Here is a 19,813-nt window from a genome sequence, read left to right as displayed (position 1 = left end):
GACTAGAAATTGGGCTCCCCCGCTTCGTTTCCCGGTTTCTTTCTCATTTGAAATTACGCAGATTGACTCTCTCTTCCCTCCCTCCTAGGGGTCAAATCCTTAAACGCGAACCTGATCACTTGTCACAGAAGCAACTTGCCATGAAATCCGCTAATGCGCCGCGACTCGCCCACAAGGGTAAGCCAGTCTCACAGGCGCGTGCGGGGGTGGGGATGGGGGGTAGGCCGGGGCAGGGGCTCCAGGGGCCCGGCGTCGCTGGTCCTGCTGAGCCTGTAGCCACGCAAACAGGGTGGGAGCCGAGGGAGGAGGGCAGAAGCCGCGTCACGGCCAGCGAGCCGAACGAGGGCGCCCCCCTCCCAGCCTGCCCTCACGGCCTCGGCCGCTAACAGGTCCTCCTGGCAAATTTAAAGTAGCAAATGAGGGCGGGGAGGAGGCCTCCCAAACAGGGTGTAAATAATCCGGGCGTGCCCAGCGTGGTGGCGGGTATGCGAGCGCGCGTCTGCGGTTTGTGCGCGGTTCTCCCGCGAAGCCGCATGAGGCGGCAGAACCGCACCTGCTGTCGTGCGCGTCGTAGAAGTGCAGCTAGCCAGATTAACTGACCCAAGGAAATCCCCAAATTAGAACTTGTCTACACTTCCCTAGGCTGGTTGCCGCTTTCTAAATCTCCCAGGTTGTTTGGCTGTCTCTCCAAATCCAGACCAAACCTGCTAAGGATGATCACAGGCCACTGTCCTTGCAGCACTGACCGTTATCCCGATGGCAGAACCAGCTCCTCTGGTCAGACAGCTTAAAGCAGCAACTAAATTCGTGTCCTTTTTTTTTTTTTTTTTTTCCTTTAATGGCGAAAAGAAGCACAGATTTCCCAATGTTCTTTGTTTATATCGGTTCGGGTGCTGGAAGCTGTCTGACCATGAGCTTTTTCGTTGCGCCTGTTTCATGCAGAGCACTCGGGATGTTTTTTAGTCTTGTATCTTAAAAATATATATATAGAGAGAGAATGCTTTCCCGATCGTCTTGCAATAGGTTTCTTAAGAACCAGATGTGTAGGGAAGCTTTGGGGATTGGATGGTGAGAAAAGCAGACTGGAATGTACAAATAAACCCAATGCAAACTGAAAACAAATTGAACAGAGGAAATGATTATGAAAGAAGATGAGGGAATTAACTGGTCTGGAAAGAGCAATTTTAAGGTCTGAATTTTTCAGATTTAATGGCCACACATAACAAATTGAAAGGAATTAAATCTATTCTTTTACCTATGTTTTTTTTTATTCACAACCAAAGAACACAGGCCCTCCTGGGTTTGTCGGTCAAGTGCACATTCTGAGGCATTTCAAAGGACAAGTCAGCTTTGGGGTGCTTTCCTACTTTTTCCATAAACTACAACCAGTTTAATTCTGATGGAAAACAATTTAAAATTTACTTCTGGTTGTAGAAAAAAAGAAAAATTTTAAAATCCTGACAGTTAAACTATTACCAGATTCTAAGGGGTTAATTTGATGTAAATAACCTACTTGCCTGTGAGCACAGAATCTGGAAGTTAGAGGTCCTGGTGGCAAAAAGACTCTGTCTGGTGGTGACAGAGCTTTGTGGGTCTGAGGGGGTCTGGAGAGGCTCTGAGCCTAGCTTTGGGTTTGTTGCATCCCTCTCACTCTCTTAAAACAGTAACTCAAGATGTAAGTAAAAGTGTTTTCATTTTTTATTGATCCCACTAACATCTTTCATTATCCAGCATGTAGCCACAGCAAATTATTGCTCATTTGATACCGAGAATTCTATTGACCATCGCTTTCGTTGGAGAGAGAATTCTAACTACTCGGCTTCTCTGTAGTCAGAGCTGAGGCTGAGGACATTCCTCGGCTAAAACCCAAGTAAATTGAGCCCTCCGCCTCCAGGAATTGATGGAGATGTGTTCATTACATTGAGCCACATGAACATGCACAGAGACCTGCTTTTTACTCTGCCTGCCTTGCCCCCACTCATGCAAAATGTCGGCCCTTTGGAACAGATCTGCCTTCTTAGAAGGCTGGGCATTCAGTTTCCCTCTCCTGGATCCCTTCTGGCAACTTCTTTCTAGCTCTGGCCAGGGTTAAGGCAAGGGAAATGACACAATGAAAGCCTGCTGTTGTGATCAGTCCTGTGCTCAAAACCACCCCAATGTGGACACCTATGGAAATTATTACCCCCGCCAAAAAAAAAAAACTCCTAAAATATCCAGATGAGTGACTTTATGGTCTCGATATAATTTTCTAAATTAAACTGCCATCCCCTTCAAGACCCCGTGTCATCAAAGAGGGCTAAGTACGGGAGGAGGGAGCTCTGAGTTCAGCGTCTGTTCTCTCTTTAGTTGGCAATGGGCGTCCAGCCCCGAATGATAGCCAGGGCGACTCCCGTACTTGGCCAGTGCCTGAACGAGGAGGTCCCCCCTCCCACCCCGGCCCGGTGAAGGCCTGACCTTTGACCCTAGGGCTAGCAGCTCCAGGGCACTCAAGGCTGAAGAGGGACGAAGGTAGGAAAAAGAGGCTGGAGAAATGGTCTGGGAGAGGAAAGGAGAGGCCAGGTTTGTTCCCCAAGAAGCTAGTGGCTGAATCTGGCTTCACGCCGAAAGGAACCGAAGCTGCCCTACAGCAGGGGCCACCCGACGTCTCAACCCTCGGGCTGCCTTCCGCCTCCCCAGGGTGGCTTCCTCGGACCTGCGTGTCTGGACCCATGCGCCCTCGCGGCCTCCCTTTGGGCGTCTCCATGAAAAGTGCCCCGACTCGAGGGTGCGCTGACCTGACACTACCGGGGCGAAGAGGGAGACGTCGAGCCTGGCAGCAGGTGGGGCTCAACCACTGCTAGCCCGCCGTCGGCGCCCAGCCGGGCCTGTCACATTTCCCAATAATACGTAATCCACGGCTGCTACCCCATAAGCCCTCGCCCCCAAGAGAAGGCAAGGACGACCTTGGAGAAGCCATGCCCGTGGGGACTCAGTGGAGGAGATGGTTTGGTTGGGTTTCATTTCCACAACCACCAGGAGATAAGTGCCCTCGGTTCCAGAACAAAAGGAGAACCAATTAACGACTTTAACAAATGAGTCGGCGCGTGCAGCCCGCCAAACAGCTCCAACTCCAAAGGTGAAGGCACAGCTGGGGCTCTAAGGGATCCGCCTTGGCAGTTATTTTCCTAACGGTGCTAAGTGTGCGTGAAACTGTTCGCACTCTCTCGAGGGCCGCGCTCCATGAACCCTCACGCGTTTGGGAGCTACTTTGTTCTAGAACAAGGTGGTAACGGGGTGGCAGCATGCTCTGTGCACGCTGGACTCTCACCCAAGAGCAGCGGCCTAGAGATGAGAGTAGATTCTAACTCGGCTTTTGGGGATGGGGGGATAGGGGAGGGGTATTTACGCTGAGATTCACACAGTGGATTTTTAGTTGCTGTTGTTTTTCTTTTTGTTTTTAACGTAGATAGATAACCCCGGCGTTGGTGTAACCAGCGCGCACGCCCAATGCAGTCGTGTTCCTTGAATGCGCGCCCCACCGGCCACACTTGGAGAATCCAGCCCACAGTGGTTTCGGAAACCCCATTTTCCTGATTGCAGCCCAGGCTCTGGAACCCCGCGAGGCTTCCAGGGGAGGGAGCCCCATCCGGGCCAAGTAGTGGGTCAGACACACACACACACACACACACACACACACACACACAGACGGAGGCAGTGCTTCGTAGGATCGAAGATCCAGGGTGGCTGGATGGGGATCTGGGAGGCTACGGCTGAGGGAGGCCCTGGCACTGCCGGAGTTGTGCAACCACTAAAGCAGCGCAATCCTGATAATTATTTTGGGAAAAAAGACCTGGGACCTAGGTTTGAGCTAAAGAGGGTAGGGGCAAGTGACAGATGACTGAACATTTCTTTGGAATGAGGGAGAACTGAGAACTACCCAGCTGGCCCGGCGTTGCCGCAATCTGGACATTAGGAAATATATTCTCCTCGCACACACAGCAGCACACATCTCCTCCGATGGCAAGCTCACCCCTGCCCAGGGAGCCTCTGGCTCGGCCACTGCACCTCCCAACTGCTTTTTCAGCCTCCTTCAGGTTTTAGCAGGCAAATGAAACAAGAAGAACTCGATAGTAAATTATTTTATTCTGACTTCTGTCTTTTTATGAAAATAAAAGGCAACACTTTGTCATTTTTAATCATATAAGCAGACAATAAACCTAATTTCGATATTGATTTTTTCCAGAATCAAGTGATTTTGTGCACTGTCTGTTGTATTTCCTTTCTGAGGAAGGGCCATTTGCTGGTAGATTGTGTGGCTCTAAGACTTCACTACATGTAGCTGATTGTGGACTTTGAAGCCAGGTAGCTGAGAGGGGGCTCTTCCTGGGTGGCAGGAAGTTTGGTTTTTGTCTAATTATCTAGATAATGGTTTCAACTTGGCCTCGCCTGGTGCCCTAGGACAGATTTAAGGCTCAACTGGTGCTTTTAGGAGTTATGGCCTCAGAAATTCACTTTAATTTTTTTCAAAATCAAAATCAAATAAACAAAAATAAAAACAACAACCCCAAAAATCTTGATGATGTCAGGGGCTTAGACAACACCATGAGGAGCATTAGCAAGGGGAGTGCGCTCTCCCAGCAGCCCCAAGTTCAGGAAGGGGCATGACCCTGAGCTGGCCAATCTTGGACTGCTGCAAAGGCCCAGCGGAGAAGTGTCAGGGGATGCCAGTTACTGCCAAAGGGTTCAGAGGCATGGATGATTTCTCTGAATTATGGTGCTCTCTTTCTTTTTTCAAAAACAAGACTATATTTGATGTTGATGCCAAATGGAGTTGGCACCTCTCTTGTGAAAGTCTCGAGGTGCAGAGAGATGGGCCAGGCCTCCACCTAGCTGTAGAAGGAAGAGAAGGAGGGAGGGAATGAGGGGGGAAAGCTGCAGAGAAGAAAAGAGTGAGGTGGAGAGAGGAAGGAAAGAAGAAAGATGAAATCAAGAAAAGGAAGAGGAGGTGGAGAGGAAAGAAAAACGGAAGGAAGAGGGGGAAGATAGAAATAAAAGGGAAAAGGAGAAGTGAAAAGGACGGTGAAGGAGAGGAAGAAAGGAAAAGAAAAAGGAAAAATAGATTTAAAAAGACTAATAAAAAATAAAATTACCCCATCCTTAAGAGGGAAACTGTTTGCTCTGTGGACTACCTGGGACTTTTCCCGCAGCTCCGGGTGGTTTCTCCTCCCTCCTGGAACACAGAACAAATGACAGTCCCGAGCATAAATTCAAAGACCCTCAACTCCTACTCCAATCCAAAAGGCTGGACTCCGGGCACACGGACCGCTGAGACCCACCTACTAACCCAGCGTCCGCCGACGCCCCCCACACCCCCGGCGGTGAATGGCAAAGGTCACCCTCTCCCCCCTACCCACCCCCCGCCCCCCGCCGCTGCTTCCAAGGGCCTAGGACCCTGGCTGGGGGGGGGGGGGGAGGGGACCTGGCGGTTCTATGCCCGGCAGAGGGGGATGGAACCTCGGGCCTTCGAGTGACCCTAGGGCTCTGACCTTTTCCGCCGTCCTCCAGGGTCAGTAGTTAATCTTTCGCTCCCCGCCCCCGCCACTCAGTGGTCCTCGGCTAGGGAGAGTGGGTCAATATCTGGGACCAGCATAGGAGGGGGCGGAGCCCAGGCCGAATTGCAAGAGGATGGGGCCCAAACCACCGCGCTCATTCTGCTCCCCACGCCCAGAAAACCCAGCCTCAAGGATCCCTCGCTTGCCTGGCGCTGGATGCCAAGGCCCAGTTAAACCCCGTACCTGGTAAAGAACCCGCTGAGGCACGTAGGAAGAGAGTGGACTTCTTTCCCATTTTTCCTGCCCTGTTTAGAGCAGTTTCTCTTCTTTCAAAGTGTCACCCACCCCTCAGACACCAGCCACCCGTTTGCATTTTGGGGATCTGAAGAGCTTCGGTCAGGTGGGAGGCAGTGCAGAGTCAGACTTGTGCCCCCCTCAAGCCCGAAGCATTTAACTCCTCTGTGGGAATAGGTGCCAAGAGAACCAGTGAAGAAATCGAACCAAAGTCCGTGCTGCAGGGCCCAGCTGATTGCCTCACTATCCCTGCCGGGACAGCAGGAACCAGCCTAGCGCCTGCCCCGTTCCACTAACTTCCGAAAGCGCCTGCGACCGGCGCCCCAGAGGGCTCTCCCGGCGGGGACCGGGGGAAGGTGGGCGGCAAACCGGAGGCTGCAGAGGCTGGCGGAGCACCCCCCGCCCCCAGCTCCCCGCGGCTTGGGGTTTTCGCGGTCTCCCCAGCTGGAGCCGGGGCCGCCAGGAGCCGAGAGAGTTAGGTTCAAATGCATCAAGGCTCTGAAGTCATTCATCCGGTTTCATAAATAATTTTCTTATTACACTTAAGCCCGATTCCTGCCCCCTTCCCGTTTTTATTGCGGGGTTTCAGCGGCTAAAAAGTTTCTAAGTCGGGTGGGCCGTTGTTTTCCTTTTTCCATCATTAACATCTTTAATATAAGCTATCAATAACCCTGTCGTTCGGAGCCGAGTTTCACGGTATTGATCCACGCGGCTATTCATCTCTGCCATGCAAGACACGGAATAATTTTCGCATTACAGTAGCTTGGATTTGCTTTTAATTCATATTTAAAGCTGCAACCGGCTCGGTGGAGCGCTCTGCGAAAGACTAGAGGCGCCTAATTAATAATAAGTTAGAAACGAAGGAAGGCACCGGCGAATAAATAATTAATACAGACATCTATGTCTCTTTGAATATTGCTCCTTTAAAAATTTAGACTTACCAGGACCATACTGTAAGTCTGCAATTTATATTGCAGGGATGATTTAAGAAAGCTATTTTTTTCCCTTGAAATACAACACTAAATTATTTACAGTGTTTTTGCAAACCTAAGTTCCTTCATTAGCCAGCCCCTCCGGTTTGTTCCTTCCAGGTGGAAAACACTAATTTTAAAAAATAATCCTAATAAGAATCATAATAAACTCCCAGGAACCACTGTCTGCAATTAGCTAAAGGTGGCAAGGGTGGGGGCTGATTGGCTGGAAGAGAGGAGTATGGGGTCTTCAGCCCTCCGAGGGGCTGAGAGCCGCCCCGTGGTGGTGGGCGGGGGCGGGGGGTTGTTTGGAAGAGAAAACAACAAAATCCAAAATCATTGGGCAGTGACTTTGGGCATTCGATGGTTGCGGAAGAAACAAAGTTTTAGGTAAACTCAGAGTCCTCAAGGGGACTCCAAGAGGGAGGAGGCTATGATTGGGAGGGTCCCAAGTCCTTCCCCCTACTCCCCATGGGGGGAAAAACAGAGAATTTTTAGAGAAAAGCTATTGAAAGCCAGGTCTGGATTCCACGCTATCCAGGAGCTGCCAGTGGGCCAGAAGAGATAACAAAATTCAAGTGGGTCAGAGTGACTGAAGATGGACGAGGTTTTGTGTGAGAGAGACTCGGATTTGTTTGCCATATTGTTAGCAATATTGATTTTTTTTGTTACTTGGATTAATGTATGTTAAACAGGGAAATGCAGGCATTAGTCAAGTACATTATAATCATCTATTGTTGAGACCGACCTTTCTCAGGTGAGTGCTGGAGGCTCAGGACTATGAGGCACTTCCAGGGGCTCAAGACCATCCAGGCCCAGGTAAGGGCATCCGAGATCCCCCAGGGTCTGGCAGTGTAGGGAGAAGACAACCTCAACTCCAGCTCGCTCTCCCTCCCCCCTCCTTTTAGAATTCCAGGCTTATTTAACCAACCCACTACCCCGGTATGTCTGGCTCAATCTGTTGCTGGTTTAAATGATGATTAGAGAACTTGAGAGGTGGAGGCATTCTTGACACCCAAAATTCCTCACTGCCCCCCCACGCAACTTCCCCACAGCCTTCTAGCCCCGCCTCCAGGTCTATTGGCCCTGGTGACCATCCCATCTACCCTCTTGGGTCTCGACCAAGAGTCCCCAAGGCTGGGGACTCGCACATGCCAGTCGGTGGCCTGAGGCCTGGAGGGGAGCACAGCCCCTGCGCCTACACAAGTTCATGCATAACATGCATCTACACCGTTAGGCCTGAAAAAAAGATACGAGGTGGGGAGGGAGACGCCTGGAGACCCTCCCGGCCCCGACTCAGGACCTTGGATGCTGGCCCGGTCCTGAGAAGCGTGCCTCAGAGACAACGCCCCTCCCCCCCATATCGGTCCCCAGGGTCGTCTTCCCCTCACCCAATCCCAGCCCCCGCCCCCCACCCCCGCAGGCCTTGTCGCCTCACCCTGCCATTAGGGGAAAGGGGTTCTAAGGTCACACACTCTGCTTTTCTTCCCAACCCCCCTCCCGCGCCCTGGGTCACCGCATTTGTGGGGCAAGATACCTTCACGCACGAAGGTCCCGCCGCATGAAGGTGAAGGTCTTTTCCGAGCTCCACCGACGCTGAAGGGCTTGCACAGAATCCCTTGGGCTTTGGACGGTTCAGAAGGGGGCAAGAGGGTGAACTTCAGGGTTAAAGGGCGGGGATGGGGGTGGGGGAGAGACTTCTGGGCGCCTGACGACTCCATAATCCTTCGCCGGAATGGCGCTCGGGCAGGCGCTCGCCCAGAGCCGGAGGGTCCCACAGCCAGAGGCTGCATCTCGTGCCAGCCACGAGGGTGAAGGGATGAGGAGGCCGAGACATGCAAGGCGGGCAGGGCCGGATGGGCAAGAAAAGAAGGAAACGTGTGGAAAGTGTGAAGGGGAAAGGAGAGACGAAGGTTGGGAGGGAAAAAGGAGGCTCGGCCTGGAGAAAACACAAGGCCCGGCGCAGCCCGGGAGGGAGGCACGAGCAAGGGATGGGGAGCCCAGAACACCGGCGTTTCATTTTTAAATCTTCTAGGTGTCTGCGGGTCAAATAAAGACAAGGGCCGTAACGATTATTCTGTTAAATCTATGGTACTTGACTTCGCAAACACTAATTGATTAGACACCAAAATGATTTGTTTAAAGAGTTTTCCTTCCCAGGGGCAGCTGCTCTCGGGCCCGGGTCGGCGTTATCCTGCGAGGCTGCGGAAAAGATCGTCCAACGCGCCGCGCGCCAGGCCGCAGAGGCCGCAATCGGCCCGGGGCTATCGGCGCGGGTCCACGCCCCTTCCGCCTCAGGCTCCCGGCTGGCCAGCACCCCACTACCTCCGCCCTTCCTGTCCTCCGGGTCCGGAGCTTGCTGCACCTGGGGACCTTCGTGAGCCGACTGTGCCTTCTGCCCGCCCCTTTTGCTCTGAGTTGTCCACACTTTTGGTCGCTTTGATCTGCTCCAGAGAAAGGACCCCCCTCTCCCTTGCCTCTGGCCTCCCCAGCCTCCAGCCCTGGCATTCTCTACCTCGGCGGCGCGCGGCTAACCCAGAGTAGAGCCCCAGAAGGGAGGCACTGCAAGAGCATTAACCGCCGCCCCAAATCTGGTAAATTCTTTGCCCCTACCCCACCCCGCAGCCCGGCTAGGTCTCCTTTGTAATATACTTCAACAGTACAAAGATAAGACCAAGAAAGAAAATCCACTGAAGGGTTGGCCAGAGAAGGTCACCTGCCCCGGCATCTAGCTGGCTGCGTCCGCAGCGGGGCCCTGAAGCCAGCGTGTCCCACCTGGGAGCCTTGGACCCCACCCGAAGCCCCACGGCATCAGGACACCCCTTATCCCTTCAAGCGCTCTCAGCTGGAGACCTTGAAAAGCCCTCGCCGAAGTGGGCGACCGTTGGAATGAATCTAAGCGCAAGAGAAGCCGCCTCTAGCTTATCGGATGCCCCAAGAATGGAAGTAACCGGAGATGCTCCCAGAGGGGTCTGAGGTCCTAGAAGCGCTGCCCCGACCGCTCTGTGCACCTCCTAGAACCTGGAGTCCGCTGGGGTTGGCACCAGCTGTCAAAGAGCTCTTCACCAGAGCGTCTTCTCTGGGGTGTGGAGGGTGTGGTTAGGAGATGGAACAAAGGAGAGTGCAAAACACAGAATAAAAAAATATATTGTTATGAGCAAACACCGTAATTTACATTAAAAAGGGAAAAAGGAAACCGAACAGATGAATAAAAAGTCTATGAAGGTCAAAGGTTGATGAAGAGGGCTAGAATAATTGATTACCGCTTCCTTGGCCCCCATAAAGTGGAGAGAAGCCATTGACTGATTTTTTTTAACGGTTGTCAATAATGAATCATCAGGCCACCCTCCTGTGAATTTTTTGGCGTTCCATTGTAAGCCAATAGCAATTTTCTGGGGGGAAAAAAAAAATCTGCAGAGGTGGGAAGAAGACAGGAGAACCTGGCCAGAAGCACCCAGGACCAAATCCTTCACCCACAGTTATCAAGTGCCCTACTGTGCCAGACACCAAAGAAATGGTTCCTCACCAAGAGTTTAATTCTAGACTTGCTACAGGATTCAGAAATGCTGGTGAGTTACATTCTGAGGCCCTGGCCAAGGAGTCAGACTCTCCGTGGAGCCCTGGGTGAGGGAATCTTCCCTGACACCCAGATTTGCTGTTTGTGCGGTCAACAAATGGGAAGTTAACATTTAATGGCTCAGAGAGGCTAGAAACAGTATTTTGGAACGGTCCTGAAAACTGGGACTGGGCCATATGTTACATCTCTGTTACTCACAAAGAGCACTAAAGCAGTAACTCTGAAACTGACGGAAGGTTCTCAAAGAACCTTGTGTGGCCAGCATTTGGAGGAAAGACCTTATTCTCATTCTCTTTTCTAAGCCTAGTGGGGTCACCTGGCAAGCTCTAGCCCACCCAGCATAGGAAGGATTGCACCTGCCTGACCACCACCAGCAGCACCCCAACATCTACAAAATAAGCAGTCTAAAATCTTTGTTTCCACACTGAAAACACTGCCAACCACAAGCATCCAGTCCATAGTCTTATTTCCCTTTTTCTTAAATATATACATGTATGAAATGGGGTGGTGACTGACCTTAGTTTTTTCTTTAAGTTCCCTGCAGCTACTCAAAATCTAACCAGCTGACAATGAGCCCTCCCCTCAAGCTTCTTGGCTGTGATAAAGAACTGTACAGTATCCTGTAATCACATACACTAGACCCACTGAGTAATTTCAAGAGACCCCTCCTTGGCCTCTTTAATCCTCCGTAGTGCACCTGACGTTATGCTGGGCAGTGGAAGGGGGAAGGGAAGAGAGGGACAAAATGTCAAAAAGCTACCCCAGCCCTCCTGTCCTTCCCCCCCCCACACACACACACACACACACGCATACATGTGCATTCACCCTAACTAGGCCTAAGAGCATCCATCCCACCCATCATACATTCTTAGTAATAGGAAAGTTTTCCAAGACATTGAGTAAGAATAAAATGTTTCTGAGAAATTACTGCAATTCAGTCAACTACAAGAAAACAAAGGTTAAATAAAAGGAATGAACAGCCAAGAAAGATTAGGGAGATTTGCAAACTCCCCAAGCAAGTTCTGCACTCACATTAGTCCACCATATACAATACTTATCCAGATTTTTACTTTGGCTCCTCCTTTAGGGACCAGCACTGAACCAGGCCCCCTTTTCATGGGGGGTGGGGCCGGGGGGGCAGAGGGAGTTAAGCTCACCTGATCCCAGCCCTCTTCAGGTAGACTCCAGGGGCTCAGCCGAGAGCCTCACATGAAGGAGCGTTTCCAGGATCAAGTCCCTAATTAGTTACACAAAGAGAAAACCATGAACATTTTGTGCATTTGGTGGTATTTACTTCTTTCTTTTAACAAACTGCCTTTGGGAAAGAGAGTTGTCATAAGGGCAAATCGATCACTTCAGGGGGATTAAAATATGGGGGAGGGGGGGCAAACGGTTTAGCTCAAAGTCTGCCTTCTACGTTAACCCATTGTTTGGTCTCATATAAGAGCTACATGCTCTATGTTGTAAGAAATGAGAACAGAAACAATAAGGAGCCAAGAATTCAGCTTCCCACCAACATATTGTGATCCACTAGGCAGAAAATATGTTTTAAGCTTGCATATATGTATGTATGACTAGAGAGATGTAGATACAAGAGTAACTTTAAATAGAGTCATTTTGTTTTCTGAGTTCCTTTTTGTCACTGTATTTTTCCCAAAAACCTTTTACTCTCTGGAGGTTTTAAATTCCTAAATATTCATTGTGCAAGCTGATGCTAAGTCCACTGAGATGGACCCCCATCTCCAGGACCTCCATAGGCATTGTTTGGACAAAACAGGGGTGTCCGTGGTGATGAAACCAACCAGGTTAACCGATCTCAGGACATGACCACTTTCAAGGAAGGCAGGTAGAGTAACCCACTGGCCTTGACCTACCTTGATCTTGATGTTACCCAGGCGGTGGTAGGGACCTGGGCAGAGATTGGCCTGCTCATGCCTTAGCTGGTGAGAAGTTTCGCCCTAGGATAGACTGGTCCAAGCTTTTGCCTAAGGGACTCAGCCACCACTACTACTACCATTCCACCACCCTGACCTCTCCTAGGGTCTGGGAACATTCCCAGCAGAGACACCGGTGGTGGGCTCCGACCTGGTGCCCCAGGAAAGGAACATACAGTCTGAGTTTGGCCACACACACTTTGTTCCATATCCGAACCCATATACCCAGGTTCTGAGAAGCTGTCCCCCATTGTGACCACCACTCGCCCGGGGCTGAGGCTCGGCGCTGACCGGGTCATAACTGCCAAGGGCTGGACAATGGGCACATCTGTCCTTTCTCTGAGGGATGAAAGCACCTAAGCGGACACGCTCTGCCTTTTGTTACGGTTTTTTTTTCCCCCTTTCTTTTGTAAATGAAAGAAAGCCGCGGCATGTGGCGGCCGGGTATACGTCCCACACTGGGGGCCTCCCCACGCGTCCCCACCAGGCCCAAGGACCAGGTTCGATTCCGGATTGGACCGTGATTGTGGGAAGCGAACAATTACGCCCGAAGCTGAATTGATTTTCAAATCTGGAGGCTTCTCGCAGGGACGCCGGGAAGAGGGCGTCCCTACGGGCTAAGAAGAGACCGGCGCGCCTGGTCCACCCTGCCGGCGTCAGTCCTTCCCGCAAGCAGCGGCCTCTTGGTGTTTTACCAGGAGGGCCATGAAGAAACCGCAGGAACAGCCCGAGCCTCGGCGGCCCCACCAGAACCCACGAGTTAACATAGGAACCCACCAGGGCACTCACAAAACACACACACACACACACACACACACACACACACGCCGAGTCATTCACGAAGCGGCGCGCCGCCTTAATTATCAGCTGAGCCGGAGAAGGACCCAGGCGGAGGAGGACAGCGAGGTATGGCCGGGGCTGGGACTCTTGGCACTACGCTCACCTCTTCGCAGAGCATGGAAGAGTCTGGGTGGGCAGAGAATTATCAGGGAGGACAGTGGTTGTCGGGTCAACAGCCTCCAGGTTGACCAAGGCCTTTAAAATATTTGCTCCCCTCCCCCTCAAAAGGCCAAGCACCTGAAGATGGGGAGAGCGTGGACTCCCAGAGGCCCTCCCGGGAAACAAGCCAGGGTGGAAGGAGTGATGACACCAGCTGAGGCTCCCCGGGAAACCTGCACCGGGAGGCAGCAACTGGAGAGAGGGGCGATGGCTCTCTAGGCATACTGCGCCACCCGGGAGGCGAGCCCAGCAAGTGCGGCCGGGGGCTGGGAAGAGAGCCCACCCGAGCCAGGGAGCCGAGAGGGGCCCACGTTTCCCAGGGTTGCGGTAGCAGCCCCAGATCGCACTCTACGTTAGACACTCGCACATGCGTACCACTCCCCCGCCGCCCAGCGCCTTACGAGCGGCGCTGGGACCCCCACCTTCATTTGTACGGGGACGTCACGGGTCGCGCGCGCGGGGACTGAGGGGGCGGGGCTGATCCGCGCGCCTGCGCGCTGCGCCCGGCGGGCGTGAGGGCGGGCCGCGGCGGCGGCGGCGGAACAGCGGCCACAGAGTCTGCAACAGTAACCGAGCCATGGCTGGAGCTGGCCAGCGGCGCGGACAGGCAGCAGCCGCGGAAGGCGCAAGGGGTGCGTCAGGGGAGCCGGGGGCCTCACAATTCTAAGAAGGAGAGGGACGTGAGGGGACCGGGGGCGGGCGGGCTGGGGGCACAGCGCTCGCCCAACGGCGCGGATCCTTTTTGGAAATTAATATTAAAAAAAAAAAAAAAAGCAGAGGACGCAGAGGGGAAGGTGGGGGCAAGAGGGAAGGCGAGACACACTGAGAGGGAGACAGAGCCCCACAGTGAGAGGAAGGAAGGAAGGAAAGCAGCAGTCGCCAGCAGCCGATGTGAAGACCGGACTGCATGCGCCCTTCGCCGCCTCTGCCCGGCCTCATCGATGTTGTGTCCGCCGCCCGCTCGCCCAGATCACCATGAACGCGCAGCTGACCATGGAGGCGATCGGGGAGCTGCACGGGGTGAGCCATGAGCCGGTGCCTGCCCCTGCCGATTTGCTGGGCGGTAGCCCCCACGCGCGAAGCTCCGTGGCGCACCGCGGCAGCCACCTGCCCCCCGCGCACCCGCGCCCGATGGGCATGGCGTCCTTGCTGGACGGCGGCAGCGGCAGCGGCGATTACCACCACCACCACCGGGCCCCCGAGCACAGCCTGGCCGGCCCCCTGCACCCCACCATGACCATGGCCTGCGAGACTCCCCCAGGTATGAGCATGCCCACCACCTACACCACCTTAACCCCTCTGCAGCCGCTGCCGCCCATCTCCACCGTCTCGGACAAGTTCCCCCACCATCACCACCACCACCACCACCACCACCACCCGCACCACCACCAGCGCCTGGCAGGCAACGTGAGCGGTAGCTTCACGCTCATGCGGGACGAGCGCGGGCTGGCCTCCATGAATAACCTCTATACCCCCTATCACAAGGACGTGGCCGGCATGGGTCAGAGCCTCTCTCCCCTCTCCGGCTCCGGTCTGGGCGGCATCCACAACTCCCAGCAAGGGCTCCCCCACTATGCCCACCCGGGCGCCGCCATGCCCGCCGACAAGATGCTCACCCCCAATGGCTTCGAAGCCCACCACCCGGCCATGCTCGGCCGTCACGGGGAGCAGCACCTCACGCCCACCTCGGCCGGCATGGTTCCCATCAACGGCCTTCCTCCACACCACCCACACGCCCACCTGAACGCCCAGGGCCACGGGCAACTCCTGGGCACGGCCCGGGAGCCCAACCCTTCGGTAACCGGTGCGCAGGTCAGCAATGGAAGTAATTCAGGGCAGATGGAAGAGATCAATACCAAAGAGGTGGCGCAGCGTATCACCACCGAGCTTAAGCGCTACAGCATACCACAGGCCATCTTCGCGCAGAGGGTGCTCTGTCGCTCCCAAGGGACCCTCTCGGACCTGCTGCGCAACCCCAAACCCTGGAGCAAACTCAAATCCGGCCGGGAGACCTTCCGGAGAATGTGGAAGTGGCTGCAGGAGCCGGAGTTCCAGCGCATGTCTGCGCTCCGCTTAGCAGGTGAGCGGGCCAAGGAGCTGGGCGCGCGGGGAGATAAGGTATTGGGGAAGCTGAAGGGACCCAAGGAGGCCGGGAAGGAGAGAGATCTGTGCACGCTCCATCCCGTCCTCCTTTCACCGAGAGGGGGGTCCCTAGGCCTGGAAGAGCCAGAGCGTGGCTCCCGGGAGCAGACAGCCTCTTGCAGGACTCAGTGCACTGGGCCATGTGGAAGGCTCCGGAAACTGAGCAGCGCGGCCTGGGTGATTGCAGAGGAGCATTTGTGCTGGGAGACAGCGCAGGAAGCTCGCACGACCGTAGGAGGAAAGAAATCCCAGCACCTGGCTGGATACGGTCTGTGCGTCGCTTCTGGGTTTGGCACTCCAGGTTTGGGGGGCGAGAGAGGCTACGCGTGCGTGGAACTGCGCGCAGGTGCTGCCAACCAGTATCCCTGGCACATACCCGGGCGCTGTGCTGGAGCGTGCGGGAGCTGCCCGCCAATGTTTGGCTGAACTCGCTGCGGTGACCCCCCTCCCGCGCTCACTTCAGTGGCGCGGGGCGGGGTGGGGGGCTGGAGGGTGGGGAACGCACTCTGGGAGTTCCAGCAAAGGTTCCGAAGCCGCGCGGCGGTGGGTGTGTGGCGCAGACGCTCCGTAAGGTTTAGCACGCACTCTGCGCTTGTGATCGGCTGTAGAGAGGGAGGCAGATCGTGCCAAGGTCCAGGTGAGGGCGGCCGAGCAACAAGGGAGCTTCTAGCTTAGCCCAGAGACCGATTTCGCTGCCGACTCGCTTAGGACTTCGCATTTTGTTTTATTCCTCTGCATGAATTTTCGTCTGAATCCCCATGCAGTGGGTGGGAGTGTGAGGGAAAAAACCAAGTCTTCGAGCAGAGGTCTCCGGGCCCAAAACCCCGAGGGCCTGGTGTTTGCGAGTTGAGCGGGAAGGTCTTGGCGGCGCTGCATAGACACAGCGCCCAGTTCCCCCAGCCTCTCCAAGCCAAGGTAAGGGGAAGGCTCTGGCCGGCCGACCGGCGGAGGGGACAACTGACCCCAGCCTGAATCACACGGGGGATTTCAAGCAGATTCAGCGACCCCCTAGGGCGGAGGACAAGCGGAGAGGTAGAGCTAAGGGCAGCTGAGGTTGGACTCGGTTTGATGAGACCCGGGCTGTGTTGATTGACTCCTGGGGTACATGCTGCCACTCCCCCACCCAATCTCAGCCCGGCGCCTTAGCCTGAGTCCTGGCGAAGAAAAAGGTAAAAGCCGGAATGAGGGTTTGTTAATTAACTGATCGTTCTCCATTAATTCGTCCCTGGAGAACGAGAGACAGTCAATCCGCGCAGAGCCGGGGGCACTGAGCCGTTTCACAGTCTAAAATCAAAGCAAGAGGCCAGGGCCCCCTCCCCCACATCGTGCGGGCCAATGAGAAGCTAGAGGGAAGCGGGTGCCGGCGTCCCCGCGAGCCTGCGACTCCAGCCGGATGCGACCCAAAGCAGTCCTGGGGTCTGGGTTCTTGTGGCCTCCCTGCTGGAGCTCCGCACCGTCTGAGCCTCTGCCCCGCCAGGTTTTTCAGTCCAACCCCGCGCTCGTTGGCTCCAAAGTCCCCACGAGGACTCTTGCAGCCTGAGCCCAGAAGCCAGGAGAGGCTGGGGTAAGGGGACGGGAGGGGGGAGGTTGACCGGGTACCCTCTGGGGCCCCCGCAATTCCACTCTCTAGCTTGTGTGCAGCCACCAGATCGCCCCCATCCCATGGGTAGACCGAGACCCGAGGGCAGCCGAAGTTCTGGAAGGGACGGCCGAAAAGGCTATTCCTCTCCCTGACTGATACGCCTATGCCGGCGTCCAAGGTAGTCAGTGCCTTTTCACACGCACACGCCAGCCTCGAGCCCGGCTTCAGGACTTTTTACCGAGGCAGTGCACACACAAGCAGGTTAGTGGGGCTGGGGGGAATGGAGGGAGGGGATGCAAATGGAGAGCCGTTCCCCGCCCCCGTCCCCAGGGAAGCTCGTTCCAAACCCCCCACCTCCTGAAGGCGCTTGCTCAGGACTTAAATGACTCTCCTCCCCCACTGCCTCCTATCGTTCCCTCGAAAGACACTGATAAATTAGGTTCAGGGACGACCCCGGAGCCCTGGAAACCCGCCTTAGCGCCCTGCCCTGTACGAGCGCCCTCTCACCTCCTCGCATGGGCAGCCCTAGTACTGCTACCTGCACACGGGAAGTGCGGTGGGCGTACCCGCCCGGGCTCACGGGACCCAGGAGGTTATCGAAGGGGCCGCTGCCTGGCACCCAGCAGCGCGTAGAGAGTTATGCCCAGCCTTTGGACAGAGGCGCGTGGCCTTTTCCTCGAAAAAAAAAAAGAGGAAAATCGGTGACTCTGGCGGGACGTGAGCTTGGCGCCAAACCCCCAGCGAATTCTTTATCCTAAGACCCGGATGCGGAGTCGTCTCTCCCATTTTCCTTTAACTTCATTAAAGGGGTGGGGCGGGCTGGGATGTGCGCGCGTGCGGAGCCAGACGGGATCAATCCCACTACGCAGCAAGAGCCAAGACTTGTTATTAAGTCGCCGAAGAACAACGAGACGTCCCGTTAACATTTTAATTTGGGGGAGGGGGGGGAAGCGAGGCCGTTTCCTGAACCATTCAAATGACCTCTGGTAGGCCCTGACTGCAGGTGACTAAAAACGGATTGCAGGGCATGTTGAACGCAGCTGTGAGACATTGCTCCCTCCTCTCCACTGCCAGCTCCCGTGCACGGAGGGAGGTGCCACTTGCAGCTCTTGCTCGCCGTTGAACTCAAAGACCCCTCAAACTCGTTTCTACCCGATGCGAAGCAAGGCCCATCGCGGTCGGCTCCTTCGCTGGGTAGCGGGAGGGTGGCTTCATTCATGCCCCTCCTGGTACCCCAGGTTCCGTACAGCCTGGTGTGGAGGGTCAAAACCCTCCGCCCGCCCGCGGCAGCCTGTTTGGAGAGGCGCTTACTCTCCACGAAATTACATCGGCTGGCGGACGACGGGAGACAGGCGGAAATTCTCACCAAATTAACTACCTTTAAAAAATCAATATATGTTCCCTCAATGTAACACTTGCTGCTTCCCCATTAAAGTGCAGCGCAACCAGGCTCACGCTGCGTCTCATCCCAGGTGGGGAGGGTGGGCTGGGCGGGTGGGTGGGTGCCCCGCCTCTGACGTGGGCGCCTATTAAGACGCTGGGAGATTAGCTTCCAATTAAAGATTCCAGAAGGCTCCGGCCTCAGTAGGGGAGCTGCCAGCGCAGGAAGAGGCTGCCACTGCACACCCACCAGCGGGTGCTGCAAAGACCCAGCAGGCGAGGCCCGGGATCGGGCAGGGGTGGGTGCTGCGCCGCTTCGACCCTGCGGTACCTGGAGGCGAAGAAACCTCCCAACGGCGGCGCCAGGGAGCCAGACGCGTCTCCAGCACCCGGGACTGCGCCTGTTTCCGGGACGGGATTTGCCCCAGGACCACCCGGGGATCGGGGAGCGAGGGGAGGAGGGGCAGTCTGACCAGGAGGTGGCCATGAGAAAGTCTCGCCCGGACCAACATGGGCCATGTTTGCCATAAGTGGCCTTGCTGCCTGGTTGATTGATAACTAACTGGCTCCCGCGCAAGTCCATTTGCTTTTTGTTAATATTTATACCAACGGGTGACATTTCAACTGTCCCCTCACTTCTCTGGGCCATGGGAGCCAAGCAGAAGGAGTTCGATGCTGGGCACTGGGAACTCCGCTTATCCAATCCTCGAAGACTCTGGGCCGGGAGAAAAGCCACAACTGGGCGTGTGGGATGCAGGAACTGGAAGGGTTCCTGGGCCCAGGAGTCGGAGGAGAAGGTGCCAAGTGGACTGGTTCCCCGCCACGCCCGGCGTCTCTGCGGGGCGGTTCTCGGGCAGTGCAGCTGCTCTCAGCCGGCTGCGGCCCGAACAAAGGGCCCGCGGGGCGCTGCCGACAGCGTCCGCCTAGCAGCCTGGGGGCGATGGGGGCTGGCTGCCCCGGAGGAGAGCCACCTCCGAAGCTTTATGGTAGAGTCCTCCCAGCGTGGCCTGGGGGCCAGCCAGTCGTCAGGCGGAGGCCGAGGAGTTCCAGAGTCCCTTCACCAACTCAGGCCTAAGGGTCAACCGTGCTCCCGGAGAGTTGGCTAGGGACCCCCGCCCACACACACACACACACACACACACACACACACACACGCCAGCCGAACAGGTCGGGCTCTTGGGGACAATCCCCAGAAGGCTCTGCGTGAGCCTTTCTCACAGCCCATGTCTGACCCCTGGAGGGTGTGTAGCAATAGTTCTCTCTTGCGGTCCCCATTGGGGAGCACAAACCCCAGGGAGGAGAGGAAGGGGCACATGAAGTTAAGAAGTGTGCATGTGGTGAAGGTTGGAGCGGAGAGTTTGACTAGAGTGGAGGAGACCTGCTGCTGTGGCTTGAGGAGGCCT

At 55.3% G+C, this 19,813-nt stretch overlaps 1 protein-coding gene across 1 annotated transcript in view; it reads left to right on the top strand.

Moving 5' to 3' along the window:
* Positions 1–14,281: 14,281 nt before the first annotated feature.
* ONECUT1 (one cut homeobox 1) overlaps positions 14,282–19,813 on the top strand; it is a 32,045-nt gene continuing 26,513 nt past the window's right edge. The window contains exon 1 of the mRNA XM_068536242.1: positions 14,282–15,386. Coding sequence (XP_068392343.1) covers positions 14,282–15,386 — 1,105 coding nt within the window. The remainder of the gene's footprint in view (positions 15,387–19,813) is intronic.

This window comes from Eschrichtius robustus, chromosome 1 (genome assembly GCF_028021215.1).
Source record: "Eschrichtius robustus isolate mEscRob2 chromosome 1, mEscRob2.pri, whole genome shotgun sequence".
In the NCBI taxonomy this organism is placed as follows: domain Eukaryota; kingdom Metazoa; phylum Chordata; class Mammalia; order Artiodactyla; family Eschrichtiidae; genus Eschrichtius; species Eschrichtius robustus.
Note: the sequence above shows the minus strand (reverse complement) of the source record. Positions and strands in the feature narration are given on the sequence as shown.